Genomic DNA, 24017 nt, shown 5'->3' on the forward strand with positions numbered 1-24017 from the left:
GCACTGAAAAATCAGCATGAACAGCACCACGCAGTGTGCCACAGGGAGCAGCTACTTGAGCTGATTTTGCTGCTGCTCGGGGACATTTTCTACTCAAGCGGCAGGCTTCTGAACGCTAACGGTCACAACCATCCGTCTAATAAAAATCTTGCCGGATGTCCTCCGAGATTGGTGTGGCTTGCATGGATCCAACCACGTTTTATTATACAGAAGGTCATGCAAACGGCAGAACTATGCCCAAAAAGCTCAGATTTCCTTTGTATCCATGTGAATGGCAGCAGTATTTTGGCACGGAGTCAGCTGGCACCACTTAAACCCTATCAACCATTCGCTTTTGTGAAAGCTGGAAATGCAGGTTAATCCAGAGTGAAGTCACGTGTGTGGATAGCTGTATGTTTTCTTGCCCATAATGCCCCTTAGACGTCAACTGTGTGCTTAATAAATCCTGTTTGCTCTCACTTTTCATGGTGAATGGCTGCAGTATTTTGGTCTGGGGTCAGTCAACAACCAGGAAATCCTAGCAATCCTAGACATTTATGAAATCTAGAAATCCCAGGGAATTCACGGTGGTGTGGCTTGCATGGATTCCACATGTTCCCCCATGCCCCCCCCCCCTCAAGGATGCTCTGAAAATCCTAACGTATCTGTGAAAAATAATATTTTTTACCATTAATGTGACAGAAAACTCTGGAGCTTTCAGTCAAATCTACCATCCTGTATTCACATTCTTCTTTTCATTACAATGGTACACCACATGTGTGGGAGGGCCTATCATGCCTAGCAGGAATGGGCCACAACTGTGATCGTATGCAGTCAATGTAGTCTTCACACCATAACATGGGATAGGCTTGCAATATTGCAGAGACATACAAAGGTGTTTTCCAAGATGAGCTCTTTCTGTCAGCCTATGTGTTGATTAGCTTCTTCCATGTTTTTATCAAGTTTGGAAGGACCTTACAACTATTTAAAGTCCCCAACCCATAGAGGGAGCCAGGGTATCTCCCGGTGCCTAATGCCTTTCTCACCTACGGCACTGATGGTTCTTGTTGAGTGCTACATACCCAGTGATTTATATCCATCATTCGGGAAGCCAAACAATTACATTTCTTGACATTAGGCAATTCAGTGTTCGAGGCATGTGGGCTGCTAAATTCATATCTTAGCATTAGATCGCCGCCTAGTGTTGGGCTCGGATGATTGCACATTGTTGTCCTGGAAGAGTCTTCGAAGTATCCTGAGATAGGTGGCTCCTCCCCTGGACTACAGTGCGCATGGGCATCGGCTCCATCCCCAGATTGTTTTTTTCCGCCATTGGGTTCGGATGTGGTTTCGACGTCTTACTGTCGGAACCAAGTAAAACTATCTTTTACCGGCCAAAAGGCCTCGATTTTCTTGCGTCGGTATTGTCTGCGCTCGGTCTCGAGTCTTCCGTCTCTTGAAGCCGGAATAAGCGGAGTTTTCTTCGCTTTCTAAACTTTGAGGCCTTCTCATCGCGACACGACAGCAAGCCTTTACGGACATGGAGCGGAGCCCGTTCAAGTACTGCCCGCTCTGTGGGTCTAAGTACCCACACATCGATCTACACCCTGTGTGTAACAAGTGCCTTTCACCGGACCACGACGACGGCAAGTGCAAGGCCTGTGCACAGTTCCGCTCCAAGAAAACTCTCAAGCTTCGGCGCGCGGTGCGCTTGGAAGCTAGGCAAGCGGCCCCGGATCCGGAGAACATCTTCGGCGACCCGGAAGAAGAGGTCCAGGGTCACCTTCTACAAATCTCCCCCTCACGGTCGGAGGTCGAGGCGGATCCGGGAGACGACGACGGAGTCGCGGGTCAGGTCCTCGAATACGTCGAAGAGGTAGGAGACGACGATGAAATTTATGGGGCCGCGGCGGACAGCTCTGCGGACGAGCTCTGCCCCGACAGTTTCGAGGACGACCGGGACACGGGATCGCCTGTCGGCCTTACCCTGGACCCGTTGCCGCAAGCCACAGCCCCGCCTTCGGGCCCGGCTTCGGACTCACTTGCTGGGCACGATGTTTCGAAACCGAAACTGAAACCGTCGGGGTCGTCAACACCTAAAATGGCCGACCCGAAAACGAAACTGAAACCAAAGGACTCGAGTGTTCCTAAAATGGCTGCCGTGCCTGTGAAGAAGTCGGTGCCCGTCACCCCGTCGACTCCGTCGACCTCCGGTCCGCAGAAGCCGAGGAAGTCGGTCGATTCCGATGCTCCGAAATCGAAGCCGACGCCCGAGGAAAGGGCCCCCAAGAAAGATGGTCGGCTCGGATCAACGGCTCCGGCGCCGTCCAAGCCCGCCAAGGTCGGCTCCAAAGAGGCTACGCCCAAGAAGTCGGCGCCCCGGCCTCAAGATTCGGAGGACCCGAAGAAGGTTTCCGCGCCCAAACCGCACAAGGCCCGCGAGGACGTCGGATCCGAGGGACCGCTCAAAGCATCCTTGTCGGCGACGAAACCCACTGGCAGTGTACCGTCCCCCATTGCGGAGTCACTGCAGAGAATCAGGGAGAAGGCCCTTGCTCCATCGGCTCCGATGCCATCACCGCAGCCGCAAAAGGACGCTCCGGCTAAGCCTTCGGGGAAACTCCTTTTTCTCTTGCCACCTAAGGAGGCGCCGAAAGCGTTTTCGACGAAATCGGCTCCGAAGCAGGTTTCCTCACTGCCAGACCCTCTTCCACGTCGTGTACTCGACTCGGTGGACGATTCAGAGCATTTCATCGATGCTGCCACCGGCAAGCTGACCCTCTATAAACGGAAGATCACTTCGGAGCCGGTGGACCCCTACGTCATCCCGTTGAAGAAGAAGAGGGTGCCCCTTGACGCCTTAGGCCTCACGGAGCCGATTCAGCCTCCTCCTAGACGGAGCCCTACTCCCTCCCCAGAACACTCTGTGGGTGAGGAAGATGATGAGGATGAACAGTACAATTTCCCCATCGATGACCCTGATGTACAACCAGATTCATACGACGACTCTGGTGACCAAAACACCCAGGGTGCGGGCCAAGACCCGCAAACCTTTAATGCACGTGCATCCCCGACTGAGGACTCAGCAGGATTTCATGCACTAATTGAACGGGCGGCGGCCAATCATGATGTGGACATGCATGCCGACCCGGTTGAGGAAGACTTCCTTTTTGACACCTTTGCCATATCTGAGAGGACAGTAAAGACACTTCCTATGCTGAAAGGTGTTCTCAAACATGCTGGAGACATTTTTAAGGAGCCTACGAGGGCTAGAGTGGTCAACCCTCGCATTGAAAAGAAGTACAGGCCTGCTCCTGCGGACCCCGTCTACATCCGGGGACAGTTGCCACTGGACTCTCTTGTGGTTGCCAATGCCAGGAAACGTGCCAACTCCCAGACAACGGGTGAAGCTCCTCCCCCGGACAAGGAGTCCAAAGTGCTTGAGGCAGGAGGCAAAAGAGTGGCTGCACAGGCGGCAAACTTTTGGCGCATCGCAAATACACAGGCGCTCCTGGCGCGTTATGATAGGGCGCACTACGACACCCTAGAACAGGTTATACAACACCTGCCCCCACAGTTCCAAGAAGGCACCAAGATGCTTATTGAGGAAGGAAAGCTAATATCAAACGCAGCCATCAAGTGTGCACTTGACGCTGCGGACACAGCTGCTAGGGCTATCAACACTAGCGTTATGCTGAGAAGACAAGCCTGGCTCCGCATCTCAGGGTTCAAGCAGGATATTCAGACGACAATTCTGAATCAGCCAGTCAATCCTGATAGTCTGTTTGGTCCGGATGTTGACACCACCTTAGAGAAGATAAAGAAGGACACGGAAACTGCTAAATCTATGGGGGCCCTGCAGTCCCAACAGTTTCGTGGCGGCAATTTTCGTCGCTCAGGTGCACGTGGAGTCACCAGAGGACAGATGGGTCAACAATCCCAGTTCTCCAAAGGTGGGGCGCAAGCCTCGTTCACTAAGCAGAACAAGGGAGGTTATAGGAACAACAGCAACAGAGGTCGCGGCAGAGGAAACAACAGCTCCCGCACCTCTACTCCAAGCAAACAGTGACTCTCTGTCACTGCCCCCCGACCACCTAACACCTGTCGGGGGGAGACTGCAGCAGTTCCTGCCCGTCTGGAGAAACATCACCACAGACAGGTGGGTGCGACAATTAGTTCAGTATGGTTATTGCCTAGAGTTGAAATCCACTCCACCCAACATCCCACCAAGGCAAAGGCCTATGTCCGCAGAGCACTTGCACTTATTGCAGCAGGAAGTAGTGGCGATGCTGCAAAAAGGCGCAATCGAGCTCGTGCCGGTGGGGGAGGAAGGCACAGGGGTATATTCCCTGTACTTCCTTATTCCAAAGAAGGACGGTTCTCTCAGGCCCATTCTCGATCTACGTCCCCTCAACCTGTACATACTATCGGAACATTTCCACATGCTTACACTGCAGCAGATTCTTCCCTTGCTAAACCAGGGAGACTTCTTAGCAACCTTAGATCTCAAGGATGCTTATTTCCATATTCCACTACACCCGTCACACCGGAAATATCTCAGGTTCACTATTCAAGGCAGGCACTACCAGTTCAAAGTCCTACCCTTCGGAGTCACAACAGCCCCGAGGGTGTTCACCAAGTGTCTAGCGACAGTGGCGGCGCACCTCAGGAGGCAGAATATCCATGTCTACCCCTACCTAGACGACTGGCTCGTACAAGCCAAGTCGGAGCAACAGTGCGCCGCAGACATGTCGACTACAATTCGCCTGCTTCACGATCTGGGTTTCTCCCTGAACTACCCAAAATCGCATCTTCAGCCGGCACATGTCCGGCAGTTCCTGGGTGCTACGATCAACACCCTGACAGCCATGGCTCAGCCAAACCAAGTCAGAATCGACAGCATTCAGTCGCTGATCCAACGATTCAGACCACGACACTCCCTGCCAGCGAGAGTGTTCATGCAGTTGATAGGCATGATGGCCTCCTGCATCTTCATAGTCCCTCACGCACGGTTGCATATGCGCCCGCTCCAGGAGTGCTTAGCGAATCAGTGGACACAGGCTCGTGGGCAATTGACAGACCTAGTGTTGGTTACCAGTCGGGCATACGACTCTCTGCATTGGTGGACTCCACACAACCTTTGCAAGGGCCGACTGTTCCAAGAGCCTGTGCCGCAGATTATCCTGACAACGGACGCGTCTCTCCAGGGATGGGGAGCTCATGTGCTCACTTACACAGTGCAGGGACTATGGACGACGCAGCAACAGAAGATGCACATCAACTATCTGGAACTGATGGCAATCTTCATGGCGCTCAAGTCCTTCATTGTACATCTGAGCAACAAGGTCGTGCTAGTCCGGACGGACAACATGACCGCGATGTACTACATTCAAAAGCAGGGAGGCACCCACTCGCCACAGCTGTCTCATCTGGCTCAGAGCATGTGGAAGTGGGCCATTCAGAGGAACATCTTCCTCATGGCAGAACACCTCCCGGGCAAGGACAATCAGGTGGCGGATCTGCTCAGCAGATACAGCCATCAGATGCACGAGTGGGAGATACACCCTTCTGTTCTCCACCCGTTCTTCCAACAGTGGGGTCATCCGGAGATAGACCTGTTCGCAACAAAGGAGAACGCAAAATGCCGACTCTTTGCCGCCAGGTTCCCTCACCCACAGTCGCAGGGGAATGCGATATGGATGAACTGGTCAGGCAAATTTGCATACGCTTTTCCGCCAGCCCCTCTAATACCGCTGGTCGCAAGAAAGCTAAGGCAGCACTCCATGACACTCGTCCTGGTTGCTCCAACGTGGGCGCGCCAGGCTTGGTACACCACGTTCCTCGAACTCTCGGTGGTGCCGCATCAAAGACTGCGCCTCACACCCAGTCTTTTGACGCAGAACCATGGAGACATTCAGCATCCAGATCCACGACAGCTCAACCTGGCGATCTGGCTCCTGAAGTCCTAGAGTTTGGATACCTTAACCTACCTCCAGAATGCATGAGTATCATCAAGGAGGCGAGGAAACCTACTACTAGAGCATGCTATGCTGCTAAGTGGAAGCGTTTTGTCATCTACTGTACGTCCAATGACATCAACCCGCTAGATGCATCTATTCCCAACATCATCTGTTATCTGTTACATCTCTACAAGTGCAATCTGGCGTACACTTCCATTAGGATACATCTCTCAGCCATAGCGGCTTATCTTCAGAACAGGCAGCACCTCTCTGTCTTCAGGGTGCCCGCCATTAAAGCCTTCCTTGAAGGTCTGAAGAGAGTCATTCCCCCAAGAACTCCACCAGCTCCGGTGTGGAACCTCAACGTCGTTCTCACCAGACTGATGGGGCCACCATTTGAGCCACTGCACTCGCGTGAGCTCCAATTCCTTACGTGGAAAGTGGCCTTTCTGATAGCTATTACGTCTCTGAGGCGTGTCAGTGAGCTGCAAGCGCTCACCATACAAGAGCCGTTCATTCAAATTCACCCAAATAGGGTGGTGCTACGCACTAACCCTAAATTCCTTCCTAAGGTGGTGTCACAGTTTCATCTTAATCAAACTATTGACTTGCCAGCATTCTTTCAAAACCCGCAAACGGTGGCGGAAAGAATGCTCCATACCTTAGATGTACGGAGGGCGTTGATGTACTACATAGACAGAACACAACCCTTTAGAAAGACGAAACAACTCTTTGTTGCCTTCGCACCACAACACAAAGGCAACCCAATTTCCAAAGCAGGGATAGCCAGGTGGATTGTTAAGTGCATCCAAATATGTTATCAAAAAGCCAAGCGCACTTTAACAATACCCCCCAGAGCGCACTCCACACGCAAACTGGGGGCATCCATGGCTTTCCTAGGGAACATTCCTTTAGAGGATATTTGCAGAGCAGCCACGTGGGTCACACCACATACCTTCACAAAACACTACTGTGTTGATGTGCATTCCAAGCAGCAAGCAGCTGTAGGACAGGCTGTTCTAAAGACACTTTTTCAGGTTTCTGCAGCTGGCACGGGCAACCGCCGCTGATGGAGGGACTGCTATGTATTCTATGCTAAGATATGAATTTAGCAGCCCACATGCCTCGAACTGAATATGCTACTTACCAGTATGCATCTGTTCTTGGCATGTAGGGCTGCTAACATTCATATCGCCCGCCCTCCTCCCCGGTGCCTGTCGCAGCTGCAGATATACTATTGTATTTATTCATTAGCATGGACATCCTTTACACTTTCACTCCATCTCCTGCCACAATGGCGAAAAACAATCTGGGGATGGAGCCGATGCCCATGCGCACTGTAGTCCAGGGGAGGAGCCACCTATCTCAGGATACTTCGAAGACTCTTCCAGGACAACAATGTGCAATCATCCGAGCCCAACACTAGGCGGCGATCTAATGCTAAGATATGAATGTTAGCAGCCCTACATGCCAAGAACAGATGCATACTGGTAAGTAGCATATTCATTCCCCATCACATGACCCCCTGGATAGGGTGAACAGCACTATTCTAGCCCTTCCCAGTCCCCATGGAAATGTTTGTGTTCTTCCTGTACGGACACCAGCCGAGGGGAACCTTTGTTTGAGACCTTTTGGAGCCCAGCCCACGCTAGCAACTTGCCAGAACCGCTTCGCGGGTCCCGCGGCGCGGCAGCATCAGAGGGAGCGGCTGTTGTGTAAGGGGCTGCAACTTCCAAACCGGCAGGGCTGCGAGCATCAGGCAGGGACTCCGTGGACCAGGAGTCCCTGCGCGCCCGATCACCGTCAGCTGGGCTGCTCTCCCTGCCGGCCACGCCCACCCGCCCATCACATCCCTTGATATAATAGGACGTCGAGAACCCGCTACGCGGAAGCGTGCGGGAGCGCACCGGGAGAAGCCCGGGACAAGGGCGGGACCGTCTGTGGCCGTCCGGGGACGATCGAGGACGGGACGGGCCACCCCCCTTTCTTCTGGATTTTGTAACTTTTAATTATGTGATCTTTATTTAAAGATAAGTACTCTCCTTTCATTACACTGCAATATATTACCCTCTGTTTTATACATACCTGCTACTATGTCTACAAGGGGTAGTCGGAGTAAAACTGCAGCTGGAGGAGCCAAGGTTACTGGCCCTATTGACAATTTCATCACGAAAGCAAATGAGGCTATAGACCATGGAATATCCCTATTGGAACGACGAGTTTCTTTAGACCTGGCAGAGGCGAAAAGGTCTTCATTGGGTCTGTTTGCCTCAGCCAAAACACCTCATCGAGATCCTGAATCACTTGTCACGCCTGGTGTAACAGTGGAAATACATAGTATGCCAAATATTGTAGACTTATCTGCAACCCAGTCACTGTCGGAATTACAGCTGAGCCTGGAAAAATCACCAAACTTAGACTTGTTGGGTGATTTTAACACAGAACTGGGTATGGTGACTGAGTTAATTCCAACAGCAAGTTCTGCAATAGTCCAGAACTCCATCATGGTAGAGGCATCTCAAGTTATCTCTAATACTGATACTGTAAGCAGTTCTATTGTCAATCATATCCCGACTACAAACCTGGAACGGGTAGTTGCAACCCCCATCCCTGATACACCTATTGTCATCAGTAACACACTGGATGACTCAACCTCCATTTCAAGAACTTTGAGAGGCTTAAGGGAGGGGGCTATACAGAAGCGACTGCCCCAAAGTTTAAATACAACTACCCCTAGGGAAAATCCCAAGGCACAGAAAAAGCAGGGGAAAGGTTTAGTGAATAGCCTTAAGAAAGGGAATAAGAAAGGGACTATAGATTCTGAATGCTCAGGGGAAATATCTAGTCTGAGTTTGGCATGTAAGGATTGTACTTCTAACAGCCAACTTATAATGAAGGTTGGGGAACTTGTGAGTGCCCATCTAGCCACCATAGATGCACGATTAGGGTTGATAGAAAAGCAACTAACCGAATTAAGTACTATAGTTAGAGGCCCCCCTGTAAAAGCATCATCCACATCGAATGTAGCAAAACACTGTCCCTCTCCCCAAAAAACTGTACAGCCAGCACTAAAAACCATGCCAGCTCCCACCACCATTACCAAACCTAAGGCAGTTCCTACGGCTAAGGATTTGGTAACAAAATCATTAGTACCCACCCCAACTGCAAAATTGCAAGGTAATAACCCAAAAACCCTGGGGGAAAGCTCTACTAAAGGGAAAGATAAAGTTAATGAGGGGAATAAGGAAAAGGAGTGGCATAAAGGGAAGAAAGGACGATTCGCCGCCAACCTCCCCCCAGGCTCAAGTCCCTTTGTGGTAGTAATGACGGGAGTCCCAGAGACCCCAGATAACATAGACGAGCCATCATGGTCCCTATTAAATAAAGTTACCCACTGGTTGAGTAACAATAGGCCCTTACCTCCATATTGTGCAAGTACAATCCTGACAGTACGGAGAGTACCTTGGGTAGGCCATGAGAAAAAGAAAGCACAAGGCGACTGTGTGATCATTAATTTTGATGACCCCCGCACAGTGGACCATATCTGCTCCTGGGTTAGTGAGGGATATAACGAGGGCATCGAGACAAGGCATCTTTCATATTTCTACCCACCAAGGGGAAATGCTAGACAAGAACGCTATAACCACGGGTTGGATGAAGGATGGTGCCGGGTGGGGCAGAGGGATCTAGGAAACAACTGGGGAGATTGGGGAGAATGGGGGAGAAGCGACCACAGGTATAATAATTACAGAAATTATCAGAGATGTGTTCCAGCGAGGGATGCTATTTGGGGGTTTCCTACATCTAATAGATTCAACAGCCTGGATATGGTTGATTGACCCCCACCATTAATTGAACCACAACACACTACACTAGATGTCAGTGCTGGGGGAAAAGAGTGCAGCGAGGTTGAGCTTGAAAGTACACAAATTGATGAGGCACGCCTTAGACTAGTTCGGGGCTTAGTTAGCATACCGGGCCAGAGGTTACCCCCAGAAAAGGAAGAACATGTCACCCCTTATGAGTCGGTAGCACAAAGGATCCAAGACCCGGGTTGTCACATTATCATTCAGGACACTAACCTAAACATGGGTAGACAACACTCACAGGTTCTAAATAAGGAACTCAGAATCATAAGCTGGAATGTTGCAGGACTCCAGCAAAGGGTATCTGATTTGGAATGGTTAAAGGTTATCTCGGATAAGGACATAATATTGTTGCAGGAAACTTGGGCGACAACTGCGGTGCATATAGAGGGTTTTCATTGTTATTGTATTAAGGCCCAAAAGCCTGTTTTTGGGCGTCCGATTGGAGGCCTATTAATCGGGTTTAAGATAAGTATAGGGGGGTCTATAAAATTGATTCCATCTAAAAGTGCAAATATTCAGATAATTGAGTATACCCGTAGGTCACCATATTATCTAATTAACTTTTACAATAATGATTTTAATTCAACTCCGAATAAGAATTATATAGAACTATTCGGAGAATTATCTAAAATATCGGAAAATTCTCATAATCAGGTGAGCACCAGGACAATTCTTGCAGGAGACTTTAATGCGAAGTTTTTAAAATCTAAAATGGACAATACACAAATAGACAGGGCATTTAAACGTGGTGAAGAATTAGAATGCTTTATTAACGAACATATCCTAACAGATATAATGGATGTCAATAAAAACGAGCCACCTACTTATATCCCAACCTTTAGAGGTCGAGAATCCTCTAGCACAGTGGACTATATCTTCATGTCTTCTGACTTAATAGATAGAGTCACGAAGGCTGGGGTTCTTGAGACCGCCTTTGGGGACCATAACGCTTTGGAGGTAAATATCGGTCTAGGTTCCTCCAACGCCTTTGCTCGCATTTTGGGAGCCAGGGATATTATGGCCTCGACTAATAACTTAAGACTAAATTGGCGGGGGGTAGATAGTAGTCAAATAATAAACACAATTATGAGTAATCATGGCCCGCTAGTCGACTCCTGTTCTCTTGTTGATGGAAACCATCAGAGGATAGTAAAAGATTTTGCAGCACTCTGCGATATTATAAAAACTTTCCTAAGTGTCCCCATTAAATTGACTGCCACTGAGCCAAGGTGGTTAGATTGTCACTGTTCAGCAGCTAATAAAGCCCTTCGTAAGGCTCTAAACTGTAAACCGAGAAGTATAAGGGAGGTACGGGCTGCTAGACAAAATTATAAAACAGCTATAGGATCAAGGAAGGCGGCTTTATTAGCTGAGCAATGGGAGGCTCTAACAACTGCTCCTGCAATAGGGAGCAGTACGACTTTCTGGCCTGCTGTCAAAAAAATGCGGGACATGGGTAAGCAGCTAACTCCAACAAGCTGTACTATAGCAAGTGAGCAATGGGAACTACACTTTTCCAAAATATACGCTAGTCCGGGAGCTGCCATAGGAGATTACTGCCCTGGAACACTGGAACCACTAGAAATTACCTTGGGGGAAGTCACCGTGGCCATTAACCAGAGCCTTGGTAATAAGGCACCCGGGCCTGATGGTTTCCCAATAGATATAATTAAGCATAAGCCGGAACTCTGGGGACCGATTTTTGTAAACACTTTTAACAGTCTCCCGTTTGTACCAATACCTGCGACCTGGTCTACGAGCATAATTGTGCCTATTTATAAAAAGGGCGAAAGATCTGACCCTGTAAATTATAGGCCCATTTCGCTCATGGACAATACGCTGAAAATCTTGGGTAGGGTATTGTATAATAGAGTTAATGACTGGGCAGAGGAAATGGGGGTACTGGACCGTTGTCAAATGGGTTTTAGATGTAAGGTAGGGACTATTGAACAATGCCTAAATTTAAATCTTTTAATAAGCAAATATAACATAGCCAAGGCATCGCCCATTTACCTTGCATTTATGGATTTATCGTCCGCATTTGACCTGGTAAATAGGTCAAAATTGTGGTCGACTCTTTTGTCCTACGGCCTAGATCCCCCCCTTGGTACATTTCCTCGCCTACCTGCACAAAGATACAAAGGCGCAGGTACGGATTGATATGGAGGGTACAGTTTCCGGGCCAATTAATGTTGAAAGAGGTGTGAGGCAGGGGTGCGTTTTAGCACCCCTGTTATTTATTATTTACATAAATTGCCTGAGTAATTCCCTGAAGAGGGCCACCACAGATGTTCCCAAAATTAAAAGAGGTTTACTACCCTGTCTTTTGTATGCGGATGACGGTGTGCTCATGGGATTAACACCTAATGCCCTACGCGCACTAGTCAAGGATTTTTCTTATTATATGGGGAACTTGGATCTTAAGGTACATTTTAACAAATCATTTATTATGTCCTGTGGGCCGGGTGCCAGACAACTACATTCTATCACGGTAGGAGCTGATAAGTTGCTTTCAACCAAGACTTTTCCATATTTAGGTATGGTCTTTGCTGCGAACGGCCTGTGGAGTGGGCATATTGCCCACGCCACAGGCAAGTTCTCAAAGGCCATAAACTCAATTCTCTCCCTTCCCAGACCTAGGAGAATTGGAGCAACTAAAGCAATCCTAAAGATATACAGATTACAGTGCACTCCTGTGGCAACCTACGGCGCCGAAATCTGGGGGTTAGTAAAAACCCCTACACTACAAAGAGAGGAGAATCGGCTCTGTAGGAAACTGCTGGGGGGCCCCATTTCATCATCGGGGTACATTTGTCACTCAGAGTTGAATATACCGTATATCAGTGATTTTATTGCTGCAAGGCCTGCACTATTCTGGCTGGCCATTTGGGCTAATGACTATGCTAGCTTAACACAGGATATTCTGAGGGAGTGCCTAGCCTGTGATAAATGGAATAGGATCCCATGGCTTTGTGCTATACAAGAAAGTTTGTCTAGCATAGGCAGAGGCAATCTCTTTGATAACCCATCTCATATCAAGAGTACTGATAAAAAGGAAGTCCAGTTTGAACTATATGCAACTTATAATGAAAAGAGACTGTCAGATGAGATGCGGAAACAAACTGTTGTGTCCTATACTAACAATGGCTTATTTATACAACAACTCCCACTGTATTTGATATTGCCAATGTGTAATTGGGAAAGATCCTTACTTTTTCGAATGAGAGCTGGAACTATTAAGTTTTCACTCTGTTTCCCTTTGGGACATAGCACATCTGGAAACACTCCGTGTCCTTGCGATGGAGTCAGTAAACAAAATGACTTACACTTCTTTTTTAATTGTAAGTTTTACATGAAATATATAAAATGGTTTTTAGCCCCATATTTTAAAAAATATAGACCGCTCTCCTTGAACCAGTCCTATTTAATGCTCCTAAAATTAGAGGATGATGAACTTATATTCCGCACAAGCACTTTTTTAAAGGTTATTTTCAATGTACGTAAAACTATGGAATGCCCCTGATTTATCTGCACTTTTCATGACTGTTGACCTTCTCTTTTTTTTTTGGGCACTTTATATATAATGAGAAAAATGAAACCTTGTAATTGTATTGATATGCACTTTTATTACATTTATTGTAATTTTTAAAAATGTTGAATTGTATTTTAAATGTGCTTTTATGGATTTGTTGGAATCCGAATAAAGATTTTGAATCGAATCGTGTTCCAACTTTTGAAAACAAGCGTTTCTGCAAGGTATTCCCCCTCTAATGCTAAATGTGCTGTAATAACATAATTATTTGGTGCATTAGTTCAGTTACTTATTTGTGGCAGCATACTTATTTGTGGCGTTGCCACAAATGTTCCCAATGTTTAAACTTGAGGACCTGTGTTATGTTACAGAGATTTCTATAACACTGTATTGCCATTAGTATTGCTTTACAGCGCTGGTCTACAGAAAGAGGTAATATGTTTAACTGTTGGAAGATCAATTGACTAGGACAGTAAGCATATGATATGTAGAAAACTGGTCCTTTAGAAGACCCATGTTGAACAGTTGTCTCAGAGTGCACATGTATAGCTTCCAAAGAAGGCTGATGTTCATTTCATCAAATGTAGAAAGGCTTTAGTAAACTGAACACAGTTGGGTATTAGGCAGTATATTTAGGAGTGGCACTGCATTTGTTTTGAGTTGAGGCTTAAATAAAATTACCATTTAGAGCACAGGAACCCATATTCATTTTAAAAAAGCAATCTATTTCCTTAATTTAATGCCAGCACAGCTTTAAAAACAAACATGCCATGGAGTGTTTGTGCATATGCATTGGCTCATCATTTACAATCTACTTGAATTCCACATTTCTCTTTATCCGTTTCAGGTTATGTTTTTCTGATGTTACGTATAGTGCCAAGTGGTCGAAAGAAACTGCCTTCAGCAGCATTTTCATCAGCCCAAAGATGATCACGGATCACATGCCAGATGCCGTGCTGAAAGCTTTAAGCAGCTTGAGTCCAGAAAAGGCAAACTGCATCTCTTGCCAGACTCCATAAGGTCCTTTGGGGACTCATGTCATATGACTGCTACAACCATACAACAGCAGTTCTTTCTTTCCACTTCTAGGAAGTTTTGTGATCTCTTCTTCTGTTGAACTGCATTGAACAAAGTGCAATGAGCATCCTGTACAACACATCAAGACTGAAACCTAGTGAATGTCTATACAAGTCAAGGCCTGAAATCAAGGGTCACCTTCTACAAGTCTGAAGTAAGAGACAACCTTAGGAAGGAATGTATACATAGCTGAGCACTGGCCACTATCTGGTACTACAGGAATGTACCTCGGATGGACACCACACATAAGAATTAATGCACTGGAATTTTTTTGAGCATCAGATTTAAGAGAAATAAAATGTGTACAGTGAACAATAATCTGGCGCCTTTTGTGCCAGTTTTCTGATATTTCTTGGGGATAAAAAGGAAAGCATTATAGATGGGCATCTGTGGATTGTTTACTTATATTTGTTTATTTTATCTTTGAGGAGAATGAGTTAACTGGTGTATCCTCATCTCACTCACATTGGTATCTTACTTGATATCAGGAGAGTGTACTTTACTAGGCCTTCAAATTAATTAATGGCCAGTTAGACAGCTCATCACCTATGCAAGAATGTATTTTTACAATGTGTATAAAAATGCACTTTGTTTCTTTTATTGATATTAAATATGCCTCCTGCCTCCATTCCACAAGTGCTCGGTGAGTATAAATGATTAGAATTGTTCAGTCTTTCTTTCTCAATCCTATTTTTGTTTGGCCTTTCAGTTATAATGCATTAACTGTGGTCTAATAGTAATTGTTATTTTTTGTAATTGTGATTTTTATAGTCTGCATCGTCCTTAGAAGATATGGGTAGACACAATAGTCTTATTTTAGAGTTACGCATGAATTGGGCCCATATCCTCTGTAGGACAGATAGACCGAAATAGATGTACAGAGGAGGGTGAGAAAGCGAGAGAGAAAGAAAAATCCTTGTTTTCAAATGATAATCAGACTGGTGACACTTTCTGTTTTCATGTTGCAATTTTAGTCATTTAGTTGCACATCCTGTTACTTTAAATGGAAAAGTTATTGTGTGCGATGCTTGGGAGTTTTTTTTTGTTTACACCGTTATCCTAGAAAGCTGAGTGTACATTTGTTAAAGCCGTGCTGGCAGGGAGCCACAACCTTGGTGTTTTGTAACCTGTTACTTTACCATCTAAAGTATGTGCAATAACCTTTTTTTTTTTTTGTAAGCTTTAGTGAGTTACAGCCTTTTAATTTACAATAGTGGCTTCCATACTTCTTTGCCAAAGAAACACAGACATTGTTCACCTATTTAAAGTACATTTATTTGTTCATTGATAAGAAATACAAAGTCTTCCATGTTGCAGAATTCAAAAAATTCTTTTTGAGAGTATATTGAAAGCACATAGATCAACCTGCGTCAGATAAGTATCATATGAACTAAGTGTTCGAGCCGTATGTGGCTGTAGATACACATGCTTTGCATACACCTGGCATTTAGTGTTAAGTCCGAATATGTGCAAGTTGTTTTTCTTTAAAGAAGCCTTTTGGGTCACGAGGCAAAGTGATTCCTGCTGTTGGTGATAATGTGCATGGGTGTCAAGAAGGCCTGAATAATCCACAGAAGTCGACGTTAGTCCCAACACCCCTCTGCCTCAACCGTCACCCGAAGTATAATTCAAGGTAACGTCTAAAGCAGGGGGGAAAGGGAAAGTGGAAGAAAAAAGAGAGACAGCCTCTGGATGGAAGGTTTGTCGTCTTCCCAATCTGGTTTCACTGGCGTCCTTGCTTGTAACACCTACAGATAAACACTGCATATAACCACAATACTACTACAACTGCAATTATCAAGAGGTATACAACTTTACATTGCTCTTACCCTGTGAACCTGGGCTATAGCCTCTCTCTCTGTGATTTGTAGTATGAGTATTCTGTATCAGCACCTGCACAACACAAAGCTATTAGTGTGTTATTTAAAATATCAGTGTATATGTTTTATCTTATTTATGTTTATCTAATTTACCTGATACTGTCTGATACCCAATTTGTAATTAACTCCAACTGTAGATATGAGACTGAAAGGAATTCCTAATGCCCCAATATTAAGGTTTACTCCCTAGCTATGAGTAAACTAATTTTGTATTTTTAAAGGAAAATAACTGATAGTTATATCATCACAACCACTCTTGAAAATGAATACACTTGACAGTGTCTACGGGGATAAATAAGAAATTGCTTCCGACAAATGTCAATTCAGGATTTTCCAAAACTGTTGTCAACACTTCTCAAGTCTTTTTTAACAGTCACAATGATAACTCTTACTGTCAATATCCCACGTTGCGCATGCGTTTAATTTTCTATCTCACCAAAGGTTTTGTTGACTGAATTTCTACGAAAAGTCCGGGCACACCGTAGAGACGCTGCTTGTCCTGGAATAGTTACAGTTGAAGTGCGCAGTTCGTTAGTTGAACGTGCGCTTCAACACCGCCGTTGCTCGCGAGCCCAGAAAGACTAGACCGGCAACTTGATTTCTGTCGCGTCTTCTTCACTCTGCCATTTGCCGCATTGCAGACTCCCAATGCGGACATGCATCGTTTCAGGAATAACGACGTCACTCTGTGATGTCTTCTCCACTGCGGATATTTGGATTTAGATTTCAAATGTAAGTTTCTTTTGTTCGTCATTCTTACAGCACGGGTGGTAGCCACAGAGGTCTTGACAATGGGCATCGACTCCATTGTTTTCTTTCTGCCGTCTGGTTTGGACTTGTGTGCCTGCGCTCCAGGTCGAGACCATTTCGGACTCCTTTCAGTTTGCGATTCACCCTAATCCTCGCCGGTATTATCAAACACGTTCCCACCTTTGGATTTCGAACTCTGAAAACTATCGCCCATTGGATCAACGCTCACAAATAGCAGCCCTTTGGGCCTTGCCCTTCTGGGCCTATCTTTGTATTCCCTTCGGCTTCGCCATAGAATGCCCTGCGGATGGAGCTGAAGCCTTTCCGTTTCTGCCTGAGGTGCCACACCAAGTACCCACAGACGACCTTCACCTGGTCTGCAACCTGTATTTGTCTCCGGAACACAGGTAAGAGGACTGCAAGGCCTGATGAACGTTTCAGTTAAAGAAGACTCTACGAGACCGAAGGGCACGTCGCAGTGAGAGGAGCAGAGAGAGTTTGATGACATGCCGGACATCTTCGGACACCAGGGTGTTGAGGAGTAGGAACTACACAAGGCCTCTGCAGCTGACGAATAGGCTTTTTCCATCGAAGGCTCTGACTCTGAATTAGAAATCGACCTCAAGATACAGGACGTTCCACTGAGTCAGTGTACTCTGAGTACTGTAGTCCCTGTCCTGCAACCTAAAAAACATTCTGCTCTGACTGAACATAAGGCTCCTGGGCCATCATTGCCAGCAGGCCATGGTTGGCCCCAAAAATCTAATTTTGATGCCCGTAGAGAGCCAAAACTTCAGCCAAAGCTGACCACTTTTGCGCCCAGCAGACCACATCTCTCTTCGGCACCAACAACTTTGGTGCTGAAACAAAAATCCATCACGATCCAATGATTTCGATAAGCAAAGTCCTGGGCACACGTGGTGTGGATAAAACGATGGTTCGGCAGTCTCTTAAATAGTTTCAAAAGTTTCTGAGGTCAACACCAGTATATTCTTTGAAATGTTTAATCAGTGCTCCTGGTCGTTCTGAGTTTGGGATGGCGGGCGCGCCAGTCTGCTGAATCAGACGCGGAGGTAGCGAGACACTGGATCTGAAGAAGCTTCCGGAAGCTTCTTCAGATCCAGTGTCTCGCTACCTCCGCGTCTGATTCAGCAGACTGGCGCGCCTGCCATCACTAACTTAGAACGTCCCAAATTCAGAACGACCTGGAGCACTGACGCCACTGATCCGAGAGGAGGATTTACGTACACGCTTCGCTCAGGACCAATTCTTCCACACAGGCACCAGACAGCAGATTGGTCCATCACCGTCTTCACAGGAAGCCAGGCATTCCCAATTGCGGTGCTACCCCCGGCCTTTCCATTTCTCGAAACACTGGATTACCACTCCCCATCAGCCTTACTGAACACCATAGTAGGCACTCCATTCGACCAAGCTCTTTCACAGCCTCAGGCCGGATTGGAAGTATCACTGGCCATGAGGGACCTGTTCACGGACCTATCAAACATTACTCAGCCCTGAAGAGTCACAGGCTCACTGCACTGTGACGAAACACGTGTTGGCTGATTGTTTGATTTCATTTTGTTTTTCCTGATAAAAAATTTCAAAGACTATACTGGTGTTGACCTCAGAAACGTTTGAAACTATTTAAGAGACTGCTGAACCATCGCTTCATCCCCACCACGGCTGCCCAGGACTGTGCTTATCAAACCATTGTGGGTTCCTGACTCACAATACAATGGAGTTATTGGGTAGTTCCCCCAACCTGGCAGCACCGTATTCACCAGAAACTAGATACACACTAAACGCACACTAGTCAGAGCGCCAATCTTCCTGATCATACCTAAAAACCCTACTCCTAGTCTTTGCTTCCAATGATTTCGAGACCAGTACCAAGATTTTACCCTGGTAGTTCAATGGAACAGATTTTCCACAAGATGCAGGAGAAACTTTATGCCCGCCAGAGGCAAACCCAAGTACAGCCTCAAACTGGGCGTATTCTGACCAAGGCTGTGGTTTCCATGCCAACTCTGTCTAAGCGCCAACTCTCCTTTGGAGAGGCCATCAATCTGCCAGTACCTACCAAGGAGAGTCCACCAGGCCCTTGCACCCTCCTACATCATCCTCTCCACCACTTCCCTTTATTTCTCACCTTCACCCTCTCCCATCACTCTCAGGATGATCCACTAGACCTAATTTCTAAGGGGTCCCCACATTCATTCACGGGTAGGCGTGGGACAGAGAATGATACCTTTAATACACCAGAGGACCCTGATCCTTGGTCAGCCTAAGACATTGACCCTCAAGGGGACACGGATTCCAACTTGTACCTTGCTAGGCAATCTACTCCTGATGACACCACCTTTTATAAGGAGCTTATTGGCAAAGCAGCAAAATATCATCATGTATCACTTCATAAACAGCCTATAGAGGAGAATTTCCTCTTCTAAAGCCCTTTCAAGAACACATAATGCAACACAATATCTCCCTATGCTCAAGAGTATGCTAAGAGTCAAAGTCAGAGAGTCTTCTATAGCGCAACATGTCACCGTTGAATCTCAGGGCGCTTGCAGACACAGTGAGGCTCGCCGGGTCGCTATTAGTTGGGGAACAGCCAGGCCTTTAATTCCTTGCAAAAGGACATATGATCTGAGATGGACGAGATATGAGGGGGACATACCAATGATATATTTAAAGATCCTGCAGGAGCCCATATCATTACTCCCAGGGTTGATTGGAAAAATATATATAAAGCCTCATCCTCTGACCCTGTTTGTCTCAGAGGGCAAATTCCACCTGACTCCCTGGTTGTATCCAACGTCCATAAGAAGGCTAATTCCCAGGCTGGAAGTGACGCTCCACCTCCTGACAAGGAGAGTAAGCTTATTGATGCTTCTGGCAAGAGAGTAGCAGCTCAGTCTGCGAATCATTGGCGTATTGCTAATACCTTTGAGTTATTGGCCTGATACGATTGCGCCCACTGGGATGAAATGGAGGAACTCCTCCAGCACCTCCCAGAAGAGCATAAAAAGAGAGCACATGAGCTTGCATCTGAGGGCAAGATTATCTCTAACAAGTCCATTAGGTGCGCTCTAGACTCCGCAGACACTGCTGCCAGGGTCATTAACACTAGTGTTTTGTTGTGCCGCCATGCCTAGCTGTGCATATCTGGCTTTAAGCCAGAGGTCCAAAAGAGCATCTTAAATGTCCCCTTTCATAATGAACACCTTTGTGGCTCACAGGTTGACCAGGCTCTTGAGAAAAATGAAAAAGGACAAGAAAGTTGCAAAGTCCATGGCTGCTCCCCTGATAAGGCGTTGGGGTAGGTCCTGGTTTTGGTCCCACCGTGGACAGGACATCTACAGCGAGGTGTTAATGCCCGGGGGAGCTGTGGAAGCAGATACTTCCTTTGACTCGGGTTTCAGCCATGGCGGGACCCCGTGTTCATCATTTGAGCATTAGGATGTGAACACTACTCACCTTAAAACTTAATAGTGTAGATAGTTTTGTTCAGTCCTGAAGAAATGCACTGTATTGATTTGAACATAATTGCATGAAACATGTCGACCATTGCTATATAGAGTAGGATACTGTTTCCCTGGACCCTTAAGCCAGAAAGCAGACTCTTTTAGATTTTAGTGAGGTGGGTCACCACTTTATTAAAAAGTACGGTGTGTGTATAACCAAACGTTTTTAACTACTTATACACATCTACACCATTCACTTTCTTCCCTATGGGCCCTCACACCCACAGCACCATACAGCAGGAACTAAAGATCTCCGCTAAAGAGCCCCTTTATGGGTGCCCGCCGACCCGACGAGCGAGCCCATATGATGAAGCATGACACCTAGCTTGCTGAGTGTGTGAGGACTCTAGTTCCAACAAGGAGGATCCCCCTCCTTTGTGCCTTCACTCACTTTGGTTTCAACTGTCTACAGAGTTCTTTTAATTTTGGGGAACTGCGTACTCTCTTTTTTGTTATACAGCACTACAAACATCCAGTCCCCGTGGATCCTTTCACGGCTCCTCCCATAGGGCGGGTGCAAAAACAACTTCTTCCTGATGCCTCTCCTTATACCACCGAGGACACAATCACCACTCCTCTTCCTCGAGGCTATCACAGGGGCACATACAGGGGTAACTACTCAAAGAGTGGAGGCAAAGGTGCTTGCCCGTGTGGTGCTGCACCTGCCACAAAGCAGTGACTCCCTTCTCCTCCCCTCGATCAGTCCACATTTGTCGGAGGACAATTGCAACAGTTTCTCCCCACTTGGCCACCCATAACAGCGGATCAGTGGGTGTTGGACAGTATCCAATATGTTTATTGTCTGGAGGTCATCCCCATACCTCCAAACATTCCACCTCACACTCACAGTCTCTCTCTAGAACACTAAATATTACTCAGACAGGACGTTTAAGCTCTTTTACTCAAAGGAGCTAGAGAACCCGTCCCTCTGCAACATCAGGGGTCAGGAGTATACTCCCTATACTACCTAATCCCCAAAAAGGATGGATCTTTGTGGCCAATCTTAGATCTATAGCCCTTAAATCATTACATCCTGTCAGAGCATTTCCAAAACGTCACTCATTCTCCAAGACGTGATCCCACTTTTCCAGCAAGGCAACTTTCTGTCAGCCCTAGACTTAAAGGACGCCTACTTTCACAGTCCAATACATCCGGCACATCGCAAATAACTAAGATTTGTTACTGCAGGCAAACATTACTAATTCAAAGTCCTCCCATTTGGAGTGACTACTGCACCTCGAATATTCGCCAAATGCCTAGCAGTGGTAGCAGCACATTTATGCAGACAAAACATCCATGTATTCCTATATCTCAATGACTGGTTTATCAAAGACAGCACCCTTCCTCTGTGTCAACAACACACTGAAAATACCATAAACCTGCTTCACCATCACTTTCTAAAAATCTCATCTTCAGCCTTTACAGTTTCAACCGTATCTGGGGTCTATCCCAAACACACAGCTGGGATTAGCTTATCCCAATACAACAAGAAGCCCACATTTCCAAATGCTACTACCCCATTTTCAACCCAATCAACAGTTGACAGAACTATCATGCACCTACTGGGTATGATGGTATCATGCATCGCCATAGTGTCACATGAACGGCTACGCATGTGTCCACTTTAGTAATGTCTAGCACGACAGTGGTCTCAGTCACAGGGTCAATTAAAGGGCCTAGTGGTGATAGGCAGCCGCACTCATTGTTCTCTGCAGTGGTGAAACACAAACAACCTGTTAAAAAAGCAGCCTTTTCTCTACCCTGTTCACCACGTCATCCTGACAAAAGGATGCATCACTGTAAGGCTGGGGTGCTCACACATTCTCACAGTCCCGGTTCTCTGGAACACCAAACACCAGGGTCACTACCATACTGGAAGTTCCAATGGAAGCTTTAATTGCTGATGAAACATCCTCTCCCTAATGGGAGATAGCCCTAACTAACAAAGAAGCATCCCTTTTACAGTTTACTGCAACATCTACTAAACAACGATCTTGGACTGCAACACAGATTTCAATTCGGAATCCTGACACGAATGCTGTTTACGTAAATGTACCACAGATCGGGTCTTCTCCTGGGTCAACAAAATCTGCAGAGCTGCCAAGAATAGATTCAACTGCCTCTGGCTACTTCTTTGACTTTGATGACTTTGCCTCAGATTCATCTGATCCACCAGCACCTCCACAGTTTCGTATGAGACTGTGTTTTGTATCTTTGGCTGAAAAATACGCACTTTATTCCTCCATGGTTGCACCTTTGGAATACTATTCTGTTACTTTTCCTGGACCTTTGGTTTGGATTTTGTGACAGTCTTTTTCTTGCTCCTGAACGGACACTATCTCCCAGAATTCTGTGCTGTACAATTTATGAACTTGGTTCTAAAACCACATTCTTCATCACACAAAGCACGAAGAGACCTTTCCCTAGTGAACATTTCAGCTGTTTCGGTTCCTGATGGGATTGTTTGGGAGAGGGTATTGTATGATGTGTATGGTCCTACAGAACTTTTACAAATTTCATATTTGTTTAATTTATAATTGAATTACCTCATCACCCCCAGTATTGTCTCTGATTAGGATATTGATACAGTGAATGAAATGCTAGAAGATCTTGAGCATTCTACTCTTTTTTCATCTGATGAACTGTACGAAGGCACATCGAACTATGATGAAATGTTTTTGTTTCCAACATTATGATCATCATTTCTTGTATAAAGCAAGTACTTCATGTGCTGCTTTTAATTACACACAATGAGAACATTGCCCTGCAGCGCTACAGGGTAGTTAAAAAATGTTTGCACAGTAGTTTGCTTATTTTTCTGGTTATGATACATTTGACCCAATGGCACAACACCCATTGCATGCCCCTTTCACGCTAAGTGTAGGGTGAAAGGAGGCCTTATTTACAAGGTGGCGTTAAGTGGCTTAACGCCCCCTTGTAAATAAGGCGAAGGGTTTATAGCTACAGGAACGTCACAAAAAGTGGCGTTCCTGTGGAGAAAAGCCCTTGTAAATATGCCCCAGTGTTTCCTCCCGCGAGAGGGCTTAGTCGCTTCTTAACTATCCCATTGTTCGTGACTTTTTAGCCTCTGTGAAAAAGCGTTGCGAAGTCAGTCCTAGCTCCGTAATCTGCTGAGGCTAAACTGTTAAAGACGCCTAGTCCTATTGCTAACTCTCTGGCCGTCCCTGGTTTTAGTTCTGAAAGTCTGGTTGACCTACTCAAACCTGAAGTGGGTGACTTAATGTCAATGATCGACATTGTGCTTCTGCAACTCAGTGAACGTTTCATTGGGACCTCATTTTGTGTCTGTGGGAATGTATAAACTGGTGCCTGAGAGTAAACACCCAAGGTCCACTTTCTTAGTGAGCAACATGGCCAGGGAGAATGGGCACAACAGCATCCAATGAACAGTTTAAGACAGCATTTACTCAAAAACTCAAAAC

General features: G+C 46.3%; 1 protein-coding gene and 1 long non-coding RNA gene across 5 annotated transcripts in view; one reads left to right on the top strand and one right to left on the bottom strand.

Annotated features, from left to right (window-relative positions):
* DAGLB (diacylglycerol lipase beta) overlaps positions 1-24017 on the top strand; it is a 254600-nt gene that overhangs the window by 183121 nt on the left and 47462 nt on the right. The window contains exon 15 of one of the 2 annotated variants that reach the window (XM_078665137.1): positions 14188-15760. The exons of the other annotated variant lie outside the window; for it this stretch is intronic. Within the exon in view, the coding sequence (XP_078521263.1) occupies positions 14188-14359 (172 nt within the window). The 3' untranslated portion in view covers positions 14360-15760. Of the gene's footprint in view, positions 1-14187; positions 15761-24017 lie in introns of those variants that run through there. 2 annotated transcript variants of the gene reach the window in all.
* The window catches only part of LOC144786152 (uncharacterized), a 166638-nt gene that overhangs the window by 89512 nt on the left and 53109 nt on the right, over positions 1-24017 (bottom strand). The window lies entirely within an intron of this gene.

This window comes from Lissotriton helveticus, chromosome 10 (assembly GCF_964261635.1).
Source record: "Lissotriton helveticus chromosome 10, aLisHel1.1, whole genome shotgun sequence".
Classification (NCBI taxonomy): domain Eukaryota; kingdom Metazoa; phylum Chordata; class Amphibia; order Caudata; family Salamandridae; genus Lissotriton; species Lissotriton helveticus.